General features: G+C 54.9%; 1 protein-coding gene across 4 annotated transcripts in view; it reads right to left on the bottom strand.

Moving 5' to 3' along the window:
- LOC122378447 (tyrosine-protein phosphatase Lar-like) overlaps window positions 1-16,603 on the bottom strand; it is a 169,715-nt gene that overhangs the window by 131,070 nt on the left and 22,042 nt on the right. For all 4 annotated transcript variants that reach the window (XM_043359524.1, XM_043359525.1, XM_043359526.1 and 1 more), the window contains exon 3: window positions 2,667-2,731. In XM_043359524.1, the coding sequence (XP_043215459.1) occupies window positions 2,667-2,731 (65 nt within the window). The remainder of the gene's footprint in view (window positions 1-2,666; window positions 2,732-16,603) is intronic.

Genomic DNA, 16,603 nt, shown 5'->3' with positions numbered 1-16,603 from the left:
AATTGCGAGGGGTACCTCCAACTGACTTGTGCACGGCACCTTACTAACCGGTCTCTAGCGATGTGCCAAATTTGGGCACAGTCGGCCCAGCCGTTCTCGAGATCTGGAAGCGGCACCCTGCACGTGCGCACGTGCAAAATGGATCCCAACTGACCTGTGCACGGCACTCTACTAACCGGTCCCTAACTGTGTACTAAATTTGAGCGCAATCGGTCGAGCCGTTCTCGAGATCTGGAAACGACCCCTGCACGTGCGCACGTGCAGCAGCACCCCAACTCTGGCACATGGATATGCGGTGCCTAGTGGGTGCCTACCTATATGCCAACTTTCAGCGCAATCGGCCAAGTAGTTACCGAGATATTGCAACAATTACAAAACTGACACCTCTTCGTTTTGCACGTGGCACGTGCATAAGGGGTCACCCACATGCATCGGGAATAGTCCAATACTTGGTAGAAGGAATGAAGCTACCCTACAAAAATTACCGCGTGTAAATCGGTCAAGTGGTTGCTGAGATATAAGCCTCGCAAAAGCGTCCGCACGGCCGGCCGGCCGGCCGGCCGCTCATACTCAGAAATTTCCGTTAATCTAAGGAAAGACTACGCTCGCTTCGCTCGCTCCGTAATAATGGAAAAATAAGCATAATGGTAGGTATATAACAGCATCGGACCAGCCAGCACCCGTCTTATTAGCAAAGGCCTTCGTTTCGAAAGTGGCTGAATCTCCAAATTCTTGACTAATTTAATAAGCTGAAGATTATTCAGAAGAGAGCTAAGTACTCTTGAGAAACTCGGATCTCTCATATTACAAGAGACTTAAAAGGCACCGAATGAATCTGTTCTGAGCGTCCAGAGCCAGTTTTAGCACAGTAATGACCTTACCAGCATTACAAGATTTGGATATGGAATCAATGACGCAATGGATACTGGATAGTGTCGTATGTATCGTGAATTACTGCGTAGCTGTTTTTTTCCCTGTTGATAATATAAAACAGTAAAGTTGAAGAAATGCACAGCTTGCGCCCCGTCAATCATTTCGAAATGCTGCCAACAGATGGCACTGCCAGCTTGCCTGGGTTGGTATGCAGTCCCGCAACACACTGAACGGTTGCGTTTATGTGCGGCATGAAAGGCCCCGCCAAAGGCAAACGCGTTGCGCCTTTTGTCTCAAATTTGGACATTATCTGAAAGTATTTCATCACATCTACAGTATAAATAAAATGAATATCGTTTTATCCGCTTCATCCACATTTTCTCGGTCATCTCGATGCTGCGAGCGACATTTTAGTCGCGCTCACGTCCGCTGCGCGAACCTGTCCACCGAACCAACCCGTCCGCGTCGCAGTCTATGGGTTCATAACTCAGTTCGAGCTCGGGACCGGCCCATTGTCCGCCCTATAATCAATCGTGTAATCACGGCTCTTTCAAGTCACACAATGTCTGCATAATCTATTTACCTGGAACAATGGTGGCGGCAGAGCGCCAGCGCCCGTCAACCAAGGGGGATAATCGTCTTTCTCGGCGCCGCTAAAAGCATGTCGCCAGAGCGGTGGTCTCTCTCTCTCTCTCTCTCTCTCTCTCTCTCTCTCTCTCTCTCTCTCTCTCTCTCTCTCTCTCTCTCTCTCTCTCTCTCTCTCTCTCTCTCTCTCTCTCTCTCTCTCTCTCTCTCTCTCTCTCTCTCTCTCTCTCTCTCTCTCTCTCTCTGCCTCCCCCACTCTGCCGCGTTCCCCAGGTGAGGAGCGGACCGCCACCCCCTCCCCCTCCCCCGTCACCGTAACCGTCACGAGGTTAACATAACACGATATAGCACGAGACGCCGCGCGGCTCGACCCAATAAATCAGCCGTTATCGGCCGAAACTTGGAAATTAGTTTTGCCGCACAAAAAGTCCGATGCAATATAATGGTTGATGTTGTTAGGGCGGCCACCGCAGAGATCTGAGGACCCCACGCTATGACAAACAGGGTTGGCGGCGCTTCGACGGGCGCCCGGCACGCCACTGGGGCCGGGGCAGCGTCGACTCGCCGGTCGGGGAATTAGGATTAGCCGTCGGTCCGAGTCGCCGGTACTCGGCTGCCGATCAGGAACCGTTTACGGCTAATCTGGACAGTCGTCCGGCGGCCGCTCAATACGTGTCGCCAGTGGACGGACGGCCATCGACAGATGCGTGATCGAAACGCCAGACTCGTTAACGGTATCAAGGCCGGCAATCACCCGGCGACACTCTGTGTCCAATTGAAATCCCGTCTGAATTTCCTTTTGACTGTAGGAAGTCTACAACATTCTCTCTTTGTACAATTTGGAACGAATAGATGTTAATCAGAAAAGCAAACCTGAGACGTTTACTTCCCAAACAGCACGAGTCTCTTGGGTACTTAAGCTAACCAGTTAAATCACATCTCCAAAACAAAGGGAAGCACTTACGATTTTCACTACCACGACCGAGAAATCGCGGTCAGAGCAAGAACTCTGCGTCAAATACCGCTCAAAGGAAGCAAAGTTTTGGCACGTAGGCTCGTCTTGGGGGACGCAACAAACACAACACTCACATAACAAACAATCCAGACTACCCCTCCCCGGTACACCAAACCCACCCCTCCCCAGCACAGCACAGCGGCTGAGCAGCTCCCTTGACAGTACCGCCGAACCAGCGGCGTGAGCTACTTACCGGCAGCGGCGGCGATGGCGAGCGAGTGCACGAGCAGCGCGCACGCGGCTGTCACCATCCTCCTCCTAGGAACAGGGGTGGCACGGTCACACACTGGGGGCGCCGGCGGAGGCCGGAGCTCGGCAGGGGCCGGGGTGGGGGCGGAGCGGACGGCAGGACGGTCAGGACCGCGGGTCGGGAGGGAGGACATACTGTACCGCCGGCTGTCGGCGGCGCTGGGCGGCGACCGGGGGATCTCCCCTCCGGGCCGCTCCGCGCTGACCCCCGGTCACGCGCGCACGGTGCGTCGCGCGCGCGCGGCGCCGGCCGTCGCCATCCTGCTGTCCACAGAGCGGCGGCTCACCCGGCGGCCCGTGGTCGCTCTGGTCAGCGGGGCCGCCGTCTCCCTCAGTGACCGCCGCCGCGCTGAGTGGTGCGGGCTCGTGACGCCCCGAAAAGGTCAGCCACCACGCCCGCTGACCTGCCGAGCGGCGGCGGCGGCCGTCCGACCCTCGCTGACGAAACACCGGCGTTCCACAGCGGCTGACGCCCGTCGTTGTTTCCGTTGAATGAGCCGTTTGTTGTAAAAGTTGTAAGTGTTGTCACGGGCGCAAATGGTGCAGTCGAACGCGGGTGCAGTCACCGTCGAAGGAACTCAGTAGGAGGCGCCGTTCTTTATGTCGCGACGGTTTACTGAGACTAAGGTCACCGTTAAACAAAGGTCTCTTTTGATACAAGTTTCACTCAAGATCCTGGTATCTATCTTGGTCCCGAAGTATCCAACACTGCGCCGCTCCAGGTGTTGATCCTCCCTCTCACGGCTGTCACTGTGGCTGGAGTGTCTGCTGATCCCTCCGAGACGTCCTGTCGACACAGCGCGCGTCTGAGGACACACACAGCCACCCGGGGGCTCGACAAATCACCCAGGAGCGCCGCGCTGACCCCTGGGCCCGCGGCGGCGGCGGCGTGTGATCCGCTGACCAATCGTGACCGGTCGCGTGCCGGCGGCGCCGACAACAGCCCGGCCAGACCGACCCAATATCAATTTCGCCCGCTGGGAGCTGCCGGCGCGCCGCCGCCGGTGTTTGGACGCCGCCCGTCGCCGCCGGCTCAGGTAGCCCCGGCCGGCGCTGGCCCATGGTTTGGTGGAAAATGGCGTGACCAGCGAACCGCCGCCGCTGCCGCTGCCGCGGCTTATAGTTCAAGGGCGTGAACTTAATGGGGTGCCAGGCTAATCCAGCAATACCGCAGGCTTTCAACGACCCCGAAACAAATAGATTATGAATACTGCAGGCTAGGATCGCAACCAAATCACATTTTAGCGTGATTGGCAGCGACCCCAGCACGCAACATTCGTTTCAGTCATGTTCACCAACCCATTACCATGTGTGCGCCTTTCCAGGGAAACAGTTGACGAATGACGACTCATCTGGTAGAAAAAAAAATAGCCACACAAGGCATTATCGAGCCATGGATTAGCTGAGAAACTCCCAGTTTGACCTGGATGTAGTCTGCGGCGGGCCGCGGAAGCCCATTTGTTATTCTGCAGGTCACTGGTTCGAATGTTCATATTGCGGGGTCATCAATTTTGCCTCAACTGCGCGCCACTGGAGGCATAAATTATGCCAGAGACGAATCGAGGCGACGGCGCCCGGATGAACCGATCATGAAGTTTTAAAATGTACGCTTGTTCTAAGTCTGCAGCTGCCGCAAACCCATGAACAACATAACGCACCTACAGTAGGAATAAGGGAAAATTAGAGCCCAACCGGAAGCAACATCAGGGCCAACCGATTTGAAAACTACAACCAACGAAACAAAACCTTCACAGCTAGGAACGCCACCTTCAATCTACATATCGAATCACTGCACCGAGTCCAAACGGCCGAACACCCGAGAGCACATAACGACGTGACTCGTCGTTCGCTCGCCTCCCACTCCGTCTTCCGTCCACCACCTCCCGGTCGTCTCTGGTCTCCGTGTCGCCACAGCACCACTCTGGTGGCCCACAGGCACCACGGCACCACCGCGTCTCGCCGAGCCGCTCTGCGAACCCCACCTGCGGCGCCGAGCGGCCGACAGCGACCGCCGGCTGACCGTCGCACCACTAGCCATCGCCGACGCCGCCGCCGCCGCCGATGTCGACGCCGACGCGGGCCGTCACGTGACCGGGCCGCCGGCGTCGGATAGGGGTCACGTGGCCGGCCGGGCGCCGTTGATTGGTCGCCGCCGGTGCCGGCCGGCGGTGGTGTCGGCAGCGACGAGGACGGAGCGCCAGAAGGCGACTCGTCTTGTCTCAGGTGAGTCCTCGGCGGAGGCCCGGCCGCGCCGCCGGTCACACCGGTGAGTGCTCCCGATACACGCTGCGGCACTCCCTTCGTCCTCCAGCTCAGTGTTACCTTTTATCATTGCGCGACTATGTGGACCTTGCATTGCGCTAGGTACTCTTGGTCGTAATCTGCACGAGACGTATGTGATTTTCAAGTGATTCTTTACCTCGGTCGTGAAAACCATCAAGTGGAGCTTTCGACTCAACCGCAAAAGGTCAGTACCAACCAATCGCGGGACAAGTTATTTGCCTTCAGAACAAGATCGACAAAAACGCCCACTCGGTACTTCTTACAAAGTCCGTATGCCCATTCCCTCTGGGAATAAAAGGAGAGCATGAACTTTCCAAGCTCTCGGGACTGAGTTTGCGGCGCAAAGCTCTTAGTAAAAACCGCCTAATCTAGACCAAGCGGATCGAGAGCACTCAGATGCATTACCCGCGGCTTGTGCCGGGTACCGAGGGGAAACTAGCCAGATCGCTTCAGAGCCGCAACTTGGCCGGCGGGCGAAGTGCTGTCTCACGCAGGCATTGCTGCAGCGTCGGCTAAAGGTGTCGTTATCGACAACTTGGTGCCGCTGCTGTAGGGAGGTCGTCCGGGATGATTGAGCACGTGGGACCGGCGAAAGGTCACGGTACCTCGTAAACAAAGGCAGATTAGCGATCCTGAAAACCACTTGCGCTGATATATTGAGAAAGTTTGCAAACTATTCTCATTGCAGCTTCTGAAGAAAATTGAGTTGGATGCATAGGTCCCACAGGTGTCGCCATCAGTGTACAATTTGGTGCTGTAAGACACATGAATATTGCATGTAGGTGTCTCAAAAAGACAGAAGCAATTTAGGACTGAGCAGTGAGCATTGAAGATGCCATGAGACACTGCCATCGACATGGGCAAAATGATTGAAACAATTGAGCTCTTCCAACATATGACATAGAAAAGCACCTAAAATGGTATATTCTTAGCATGTCCCAGGCTCCAGTGCTCTATCCACAGCTGTCCTCTACCTCCATGCGAGTAGCCATTTTTTTCGGCACATTGGAGAATGGAGACCCGTGGGACCTGCGACACGTCGCGTTGGTACCGTCAGTCTAACATATGTCGACAGTTCCGAGCAAGAGCATCCTTAGTGTCAAATTTTTCGAAATTGAGATGTTCATACATACCAGTCGACTCAGCTCGTCGAGCTGAGTCGAATAGTATAAAAATCACAACATCGAAAAATTTGACACTAAGGATGTTCTTGCTCGGAACTGTCGATATGTAAAGTGGACTACAACAGACATAACTAAGCATGTGACATAAGTGCATGTATGGCCTTAACTTTTGAATTCATTTTGAAAGGGATAAAAACGCAAGAAATTACCCAACGTTTCGGGTAATTTCTTGCGTTTTTATCCGTTTTAAAATGAATTCAAAAGTTCAGGCCATACATGCACTTATATGTCACATCTGTCATTTGATAATCCTCAACATAACTAAGCATGCCCATTTCAATACACTTCACACCCCCTCTCCTAATACCCCTCTCTCCTAATAAGGTGCCAATACTCTTTACCAAAACGCTCGCTACTGGGTGACACAGCTATGATGAAAAATAATGAAAAGCTCGGACCTGCGCCCCAACCCACCCTCCATCAATGGCCAGGGGGCGTCGCTACGACCGCTCCTGAAACGAAAATCGATAACGACTCTACGCTCATAAACAGATTTGTTCAGCAGACAGGGATCGCCTTCGAATTGGCATGTATTGTGTCCCGTACGCTTTATACGGTTATCGTAGCCATTTGACTCCAGTGAGGCCCGCATCGATTCGGACGACACAAAATATTACCAGTCCGGAGCCGCCCTGCAGCTGGAACTATGGCCAATGACTCTCAGCACAAATTAGGGACCCCGCCGGGCTCTTCGATGCAAATTGGGTGCACCATGGGGGTTTCAGGAACAAATTAACAGCGCCAGACAGGTCCATTCGAGCCGAACTGCCCCTACCTGACGGAAGACGCTCAACAATTATAGGGCGTAAACTGGGCAGAGCAACGATTGCATGGAACCCATGACGTGACGGGCTATATAAAACTTTTGGTCAGGACTAGCCAGCCTAGCGTTGGTTCTGTGGGTAACTCGCTCCAGGTACATGAGCACTGGCCACTGAGCAGGCAACGAACTCTAAAAACGGAGCTTGTACAGAACATCGTCATTGACTGTACTGCGCATTAATCGCTCATACAGGTATAGCTAAGTCAACTGATGGAATAATAACAACATTTATTGGATAAAAGTAGTTTCTAGTGCCTCTCATAGAACCAATCAAATGACACGTAGCTGAAGAAATTTCAACAACGCATCGGGAGATATTTGAAGAACCTTCGCAAATCCAAAATTTCGACTGAGAAGCACGCAGATGAGCCTAATCGAATTAACTATCGGCCCAGAAATCTTCCCATCACGTCTGGAGCCAGCACATTCGATTAGTTCGAACGAAGCCCATCCCTCCGAGACTCGGCGCAATCAATTTGAATATCGCACAAATTCCAACTCAAATTATGACTAATTCGAGACGTGCAACGATTGATGATAGGAGGTAAAATCAATAGGCCATTAAACGCCGCGCGGCCTCATCTAATAGCCGCATGCCTGGGCGTGCATCAAAATTTATTAGTATAATGGACCCTATGTCGGATGCGAGGCAATGCACACTAATGGCTAGGTTCTTTGCAGTCGGAGCGCGCAAAAAGACGAACCAAAGCGGTCCGATGGTCGGCCGGCGCGGTGGCAGCGCCGCGGGGTCGTTTTTGAGCGATGAGGATCCCAAGAGGAGGTCAGGCGACCTTTCTGGGAAAATGACGATGGATCGTCAGCGTATTGTTGCATATTGTTGCAACAATGTAGTGATAGTTGACGCAGTCTTTTCCAAGCATTAGGCGAGTCTAAGGCGCATGATGGTTGCCAATATCGGCTTATCATAGTGGCACATCGTGAACATAGTATCACTAGCATCTTATTCATTTCCACCTAAAGGAAAAAACCTTCCAGCTCCAATCATTAAGCCGGCCGGGCCATAGACAGTGATCAGTCCCTTGGTTTTCACTTTTCAGCCACTGAAATATCACCATTGGCGATGCCAGCCCTGCAGTCTATGCCGTTCTTCCCTGTACCTACCTACCGTGGGTATAGGGCCCGAGCCGTTCACCCGGCGGCTGCCGACCCTGTCACCCGACAATCGACATCGGAGTATTATATGGCCATCCGGCTGTGTACGACAGCAAACAGATGAAAACTACCCGGCCGGGCCCGACCCGGGCCGCCGCTGCCCCTTCCGTCCATTTATCATGCAAATTGCATCCGACCGAATAACTGCTCCCGGCTCGGCCGCCGAGGGGCCGCTCCTGACATCTAGCGGCCCAGTCGCCAACTGGAGGTTATTGAGGTCCCTCACCAGACGGCAGCAGCGGCGCTGGTGGCAGCGCTCTGTCACGTGACAGCTACAGTGGGGCGGGCATTGATCGGGGAGGGATCCGACGGGCAGGAGCGGCTGTTATTCGAAGGATACCGCCGCCAGCCGCCACCTGGTACCTGAATGGTGTCATTATACGCGCAGGCCCATTGTCAAGCACCGGTCGGCGCACAAGGACCCGACCTAAGCCGCCGGGGCGATCGATCAGGATACCTTTGGGCTTTGCAGCTTTGCTTACCTAACAGAACCGAAACAGCTCGACCCTAAACTAATATAAATAACAAAACTGTGGATCCCAACAGTGCAATCATCCTGTAAATAAGCGTATGAGCGTTAAAAATACAATTTGAAGACAAAAACTTTTGAACTTTCCATTTCAAACAAATTTCCAGATTTCCCTAGCGCAGCACGAGGACTTCGGAAAACTGCGTGAAAAAATGCATTTCTGCGAAGAACTTTCGTGGACCATGATAAATGTACCCCTGTCCCAGCGAAGCTCATAAAACTTTTTGGTAAAATGAGTGTCATTAATCAGAACGTCTCACTCTCTTTGAATACACTTCTCATTATCATGCTGGGGCTGAAACCCATTTCCAATTTTCATATGAGAGCGGAGACCCATTTCCAATTTTTCCCTAATTAGCCGCCACCACGCTGCAATCCAATTTCATTTCTGGGGCCGCGGCCGACGCTCGGACGTCCGCCATATTAAAACCGCGGGCCTCTTGTCAGTGAGAGCGGCCGGGCCGGCACGCCAGGCGTGCACTGGCGTGCACGCCTGGCGTGCACGCCAGTGCACGCCAGTGCGGCGGGTCTCGTTCATTTACATCGGGAGGGGAGGTGACAGACCCCTGTCGCCGTCCCGACCCGGGGTAATGTCAGTAAGCGTGTCCCTGTAACGGAGCCGTGACAAAGACTGAATGACAGAGGCTCAGTGACAGTCAGGATTTCTTTACTAATAAGTGGCCGTGTCACTATGGCAGCACCTCAACGACAGCGCATCCAATGACAAAGCTGTCTACCAGATCGACACCTGAGCATCATGGCTATTCAATCACTGTTTAAAAGTCACGGCACTTCCTGTCTCTGACCACCCAACTAGCAAGCATCACCCAGAGTAAAGTTCGGCCGGTAACAGAGCATCAGCTAATACACCTGATCGAAACGTTACAACAGCTCCCGATCCGGGTCCGCCCAGAGCATCCAGACATTCAGCGACCTGACAAGACGGCAGCAGCAGATCTCATGGTCGCATGTTTTGTCCGCCTCTCCTTCATAGAACCCGGCTACTGGGCATTATGATCATTCGACATGCAATGCACAAATGTATCTGATGAGGGCAAAGGTGGAACTTTGTGCCGGGCTGGGAGGGCCCGAGCTCTCCAAATTCGACGCCGGCTTGGCTTTGGAGCCGCAACAGACCGCGGAGGTCAAGGTCACTGCTAGGGCGGCGGCGGATTTGCTGTGCCCGGGCCCTCCCAGCTCCGCAAAAAGTTCCACCCGTGGATGAGAGCTTGGTCTCCGACCCAGTCACCCAAAACCTCTGCTTTCTGCTAGTTGTCCATCAGTTCCACTCTGGCATGTTGTTCAATCACCACCACTAGTGCCAGTCTGATATATCAGTACCGGATGGCCTCCCACACACCTAGCAGTACCCTCTGGTCTTACCCATCCACCGTTACTCCCTGGTCTGACGTCACGCCACTGCCACACCGCTCCATCTCACCGGCGGCAATCAGACGCCATCGCCGGCCCATCCATAACGCGCCGTCTGCGGCCAGACGGACCAGGGCATACCGGCAGAGCAGCGTGTGTGCCGGCACGGGGCGCACCGAGACGGTGCCCCGTGTGTGTGCCGGCACCGGTCGGCTCTTCTGCAGCGGCTGCTGCTCCCCGCTCCCGACTGATATCAAAGCACGCCTTCTCGGTTATCGTCTGGCCGTTCCGCAGACCTTTCTGGGTGCTCTTGACTCAACTGAGACTCTCAGGCCACCACCCACTGCACCTCAGTCGGCAGCGGCTACCGACTTCATGCTTCCGACTGCCGGAAGGCTAGGTACCGGTTATCAGAGTTGTGACTGATGAGCGATGCCGGCCCAGTAGTGTCCTGTGGCCATGTCTGCATGAAATGCAATTGGCCACCAATTCCTCACCAGAAATGCAACTAGTAAAATGGACACTGAACACTGGTAATTATATTCCCGTTTCATGACAATGGACAATAATCATGAGACATGCCGAGTGCACAGTACCTATAGATCGTTTAATGGGAAGGTCACTAATGTGCAATGAAAAAGAAAATCAGCTGAAGCCTCTTCAAACGGCAGCAGCAAAAAAGGAGCACGGTCACATTGCCCGGCCTATCCTCAGAAGCCGTTAATCGCGTCGGTCCCCGATGGCTATTGGCTGGTTGGCGGCACGCCTGCATATCCCGTGCATTATTACATAGTTTCATTGTGCCGGCGCCGCACAGTGGGGGGCTGATATTACGCCCAATACCGGCCTGCCGGGCCGCAGAGGAATGTCGACCTGGCACGGTGGGGTGTGCTCGCTCCGCGGGCGGAGAATGCCGAGACTGGGCGTCACCGTGACCTCCTCGGTGCAGGGGAACGGTGGGTGGCAGAGAGCGAGAGATGCTGCTGGTACCGCACACCGCCACACTCCAGAACTCGTAACCAGACTTCCTCAGACTGCCTCAGATTCTACAGACTGTCTCAGACTGACTGAGACTACATCAGACTTCCTTGGCCGTCGGCTGCACACGGTGAGACCGATTCAGTCCAGAACGAGCTCGAGCGTTGACTAGAACAGCCTAAGAAACTCTGCGTAAAATGTTACTGCTAGTTTCTTAGAACCTACCACCTCACATACCTGGACCACTCATGGCAAAAGATACTTCACAGAGTTTGTGCAGAGTAAATATGAACAGAGTTTATGCCCAATAAAAGTATGTGTATGAGTTTAGTTAGTTGTTGGGCCGAACGTGACCTCCGTCATGTGCAAATCAGCGCGCGTCCGGCGTTCGCTCAGCTCGCGGAGTTCATCTACATCCGCCTGATGAAACCGGCTACAGTCTCTCCTCAATCGGTATGTGCCTTAGTCCGGTCAGAGTGACTTGCAGTTAGGCTACCGGAGGACGGAGGTCAGGTATCCGCAGTCAGCACAGCGTGTAGTTGCACGATCAACAGCAGGCTGCTTTTTCGGCTTCTAGAATAACTAGTGTAACATTGTCCCGTCAAAATAAGTTAAATAATGGAAGTGAAGCTCACAGGTTTAATTCAATATTGATTTATTAGGATATGGGAAACCCGTTTACTACCATAAACTGTCCCTCTACGCATCCAGGCGAATGGCACTTTCCCATCACATTCCACGCACACCGGCCATCCGACCGCAATGACTCGGTGTTCAGCTGAGTGACATGGTGTCATCCCGCCGACCATAAAAGTCGGCGCACAGTGGCCACTAGCCGCTCCGCGCACCTGTCGCGCGTTCAAAGCCCGCCGCCACGCCGGACAGAGGTGCCAATCGGGCACAGAGGCTCGAGTGACAACCTCCGCGTCACTGAGCCGTCAGAGGGGAGACACGGCGAGTCAAGGCCGTCAGTGCGGTAACGGCCGCCACCACGTCCACAACTATGCATTGCAAATCGGTTACGAGCCGTGAGAGCACGACCTCAGGCTCGGGTCGCGGGTCGGACCGGGCCGGTCGGCAGACTGGCGGTAAAAAGGTGAGCGGTGGCAGCCGCGGCGTCAGCCTGACAGCCCATCGGACCGGGCCGCCGCCGGAGAGCACCGCTCTCTGTAAAACAGCTGGGTGTCAATCGGACGCGCCGAGCGGCTCCCTTTTACGGGCGGCGCGGCGGGGCGCCCCGCTCGGCTCTAGTTCGCCGTCCGTCCGCGGCGCGGCGCCACCGGGCGACAGGCGGCTTCGATCTTGGCCGTGTGAGGTAACAGAGCTTTACGGCCGGGCCCGAATGGCGGCCGGCGGCGAAAATCAATGGCAACTGGCCGCCGGGCCGCTGCCGTTTCCCCATTATAACTGGCGTTCGGCGCGCCGGCCGGCCGGCCGGCCCTCGGTGATCCCCGTGTGACCCGCGCCGAGCCCGTATGATCCCAGCTGATCCCGCCTGAGCAGCCGGATCAGCAGCACGCGTAAACAGACCGGGCCAAGTCACGAGGTCACGATGGCCACACAGTCACGACTCGCCACTATAACCTACCAATCCTCAAAGTTCAAGGACGTCACAAAACTACACCCGGTTCATTCACCTGCCCTCTGGCTGAGCTAACAACCACTGGCGGTATTGGCCGGGTCACAGCGACACCGACGCTGCATGGCCGACTCCCCAAACACACCTTCATCGATCGGCCGCCGTCCCAGCGGGCACGCAGCCGGCGCGTCTGCCACCGTGCCGGCCGGCGCCGACGCGGCCATCATACATCAGACGGCGCCGAGCATTGAGCCGCCGTGATTCATTGCGCTGGGTGACAGCAAGAAACGGCCCGGCAGACACGCTCCTTCCCGACGGAGCGGAGCGCGGGGGACGGGCGGGAGGAGAGCCCGGGACGGCCCGTGGGTCATACCGTGCGTACGGGACGCGAAGATATGCGAGTCTGGGTGGCAGCTCAAAGGTGTCTGGCGTCGGGCCATGGGTTGGACTCACGTGACTGTTAGCCAATCCCTCCATGATACCCTAACATATTTCAACCTTTCCCACTAGGGCAATGCCCGATTCCCACAATCCTTTGCAGGATAAAGCGAAACCAAACACGGATCTCCTCTCAGTAAGGTCTCTGAGGAGGTCTTGTCTCGTGGTGGAGTCGGGCTCAATTCGAAAGGGGCCGTGAGTCCTTCATGCTTTCGGCCGCCCATCACCCATTTATACACTTAATAGAGGTAATCGTACACAGGGCAGGGCACCACTGTCCCCCCCCCCCCCATCTCCCTGGGCGGTCCCGGGCCGATACCCCGTCCGGCTGACCTCGCTGCCAAAGGTGCCGCGGCGGGCGGGGGCGAGCGGCGCGCGACCCTCAGGGCGGGCGGGGGCCGGGGCAGCCGCTCGCTGTCGATGATAAGCCCGGGTTACCTCTGGTCCGTTACTGAGCATCGACCGACATAACGGACCCGCCTCCGACGCGGTGGTCTGGTCAGAATATTAGCCGATATTCGTGGTCAAATGGCTCGTCTGTATCTGCGGAGTGAGCGTCGGCTAGCTCTCGTGTCAGTCTGGTGTGGGTAGAGCAGATGTGCGGAGGATAAGACGGATTATACCCGGGTGGTTATGCTGAATATTGCACACAATCGGACCTGATGTGTCGGCCGATCCAGTATACGGAGGTCCAGGGAGTATTGGAAAGGTGCTCCCAAATGTCAGCTCTATCCCAGCCTAACACACAAAGCAGGATTTTCAGTCCATACTGCCAGTAAAGACTTTGTTCAAGGTCTACTGGCAAAACCGGGAGTGCTGAGCAAGGATTTCCCACGCAGCTACAAAGCTACAATAACGCTACGAACAAAATGAATGAAGCAATTCATTTCCTTTTGATAAAGACATCTGATAAAGACCAATCTCTAAACCTGCCCACAGCTTCTCAGCTCTAAAAAGTCTCTTAGCAAGTTATGCTTAATGAGAATTCGTTTTTTTTTTAGATAACCTAGTAAAAATCACCAGTTCCAGCATGACATACGAGAGACGCCACACCAAAAAGGATGGGATAGCCGTCACCGTCCATGTAAGTTATGACGTCAGATGACGTGGAGTGACGTTATCTTCGGCAGTCCGTGCCCACCGTGAGAGAGAGAGAGAGAGCGTCACCTAAACCTACCCCGAAACACTCCTCGCCGCGGTCCCCAGCGACCACACCCTGGGCTATTTCCGAAATCCCACAGATCGGGGATCAAAGGGAGCGGGTTCCCTCTCCCGGTACGGGTTTTCTGATGGCATTTCGCGCTCGGCAGCCGCGCTCAATCATCGGCTCCGAGGTGTCACCGCCTGTCCGAATACGAGCCGCCGATAATGCCGGCAAAATGGATATCGCCGCATCCAATTCCACTGACACAGCCGCCGCCAGAGACTGGCCGAGCCCCATCCCGTAAAAACGTCATATTGACACGAATAGCCCAAGGTGATTGCAGGTTATTGGGAAATGGCGGCGGCCGGGGGCCGGTGTAATGCTCTGAAATGAATGATATCACGGCAGCCGAAAAACGCCGAGGCGCCGTCCACGGTGACCACTGCAGCGGCTGGGTCACCGGGTCTGTTAGAGCAGTCAATCGGACACATTGCCGCCCGTCTCCGCAGAGGAGCGCACAAGTTGAGCTATGCAATCGGATTGAGCGAGAGAAGTTGAGCGTCGTCGCAGACATTTCCCGTGGGCACACTTGGCGCGGTTGACACGGAGGCAACTCATCAAACTCGTGTTCGGCCGGGGAGTGCCGGGGTCTGAGCGGCGCCTGCCCGGCCGGCCGGGTCGGCGGGCCCACCGCGAGGCGGTGCCGGCATCTGCTGGGGGCAGCACAGCGACCTTCACCGCCAATCGAAGTAGATGGATGAGGAAAATATGTCACCGCTGTCGGCCGAATTCCTGCGCACGCCAGGAATGCGCCGAAATGCACACAAGCGGCGAACTAAGCCTGAAAACCGGCCCACAATGTCGCCCGCCAGTACATCATTGACAACCAGTTGCGAATAATAGACATCACGGTCGACAAATGGCATAAGTCACACCACAAACGGGCGTCCAGCAGCGGAGCTAAGAAGGCAGCACTTGCCGCTCCCTTTCCGCCGAGTGGCTGCAGCTCCGGCCATTCGCCGGCAGTCAATCACGCGCTCCAACCAGGCCACAAACCTAGCCCGGCAAAAAGTAGCCACTGTTTTATTTCATATTGACTGCGCCAAACGGTCATAAAGCCGTTTGGAGTCCCGCCACGGCGACATCGAACGATCACGTAATGCATCACGCCGACTTTGTCAATGAAGTAATTGGTAGTGAACAAACACGTTAGTCCTGCTGATCGGACTATGTATATCGACGCCTGGATTAAATCATCATTGGCCGTAATACGGCGCAAGGATGATTTGTCATAGCAGGAAGAGTGTTTAACAAAGAAGACTACTATACCACAACTACGCCAGTCCGTATTCAGGTCCCTAAATGGCGGCAATCGCTGCTTGGCATGCTTTCCAATACCATGCAACATTTTACGAAAAGGTTTGAAACACGCCATTGAATTTCCTAAATGCCTCTGTGAGCCTGAACAGCTTGCAAGAAACCCCAAATCGGAGCACACGTGCAGAAAGCGGGCTTCGTTTCTACGTCTGAACCATCCGGTCCCTTGGTGTTGGTTGAATTGGCAGTAAATGCAAGTAAACCACCGCAAGTAGGGTGGCGCTAATGATCGTGTCACCTAAAACATTAACTTGGTCGTCTTTCACCAAAATGCACCGCAGTCTGGACATTAACGATGATGTGACGAGATTTAGCGAATAGAGCATCCGCATTTCCATAAGTAACCATATTTTGGCCTGACCAACGTCTTTTCGCCTTTTACTGCCGCCACAGGGACACTTTTCTTGGAAGCGCATAGAGCCGTATCAATGAACGAGCTCCAAACGTGAATAACGATGGCCGCAAATAGTCTCCGGATGAATAACTGCCGCGGCCGGATATTCAGTTAATTAAACTGTCTGATGCGGCCGCCAGTATGAGAAAGCCGAAATATGGCCGAGATGGACTCATGGGCGCGTTCCGATGAGACTAAATGGCGACCACGCCGCGGCGAAATGGCGCCGGAGACGATAAGTCAGAGAAACGGCAGGAGTTGGCCGTGAATATGAGCTAACCAAACCCTGACACAGACAGGCCAGCTCGTCCATTCGGCTCATCGCCTGCCTATACCCCGTCAATATCCCGCAGGCGACTCTGACGTCACCGCGGCAGAGCTGCCATATCCCAGGGCGGCCGCCGGGCCATCCAACCAAGTGGTCGCTCAGGATTCAATATCGCCATGCTGCGCATAATGGCGCAAACTGTCACGGCGACCGGGCGGTAAATGTGTTAGTCTGTCGCCTGCGGGCTGGCTGATGACCAGCCGACCGTATCGCATGGCCCCAGACCGCGCCGGGCCCGGCAGACCATCGGAATTCAGATGGTCTCCATCAGCGGGCATGG

The sequence above is a fragment of the Amphibalanus amphitrite genome, unplaced genomic scaffold (genome assembly GCF_019059575.1).
Source record: "Amphibalanus amphitrite isolate SeventyFive unplaced genomic scaffold, NRLGWU_Aamphi_draft 000059F_arrow, whole genome shotgun sequence".
In the NCBI taxonomy this organism is placed as follows: domain Eukaryota; kingdom Metazoa; phylum Arthropoda; class Thecostraca; order Balanomorpha; family Balanidae; genus Amphibalanus; species Amphibalanus amphitrite.
Note: the sequence above shows the minus strand (reverse complement) of the source record. Positions and strands in the feature narration are given on the sequence as shown.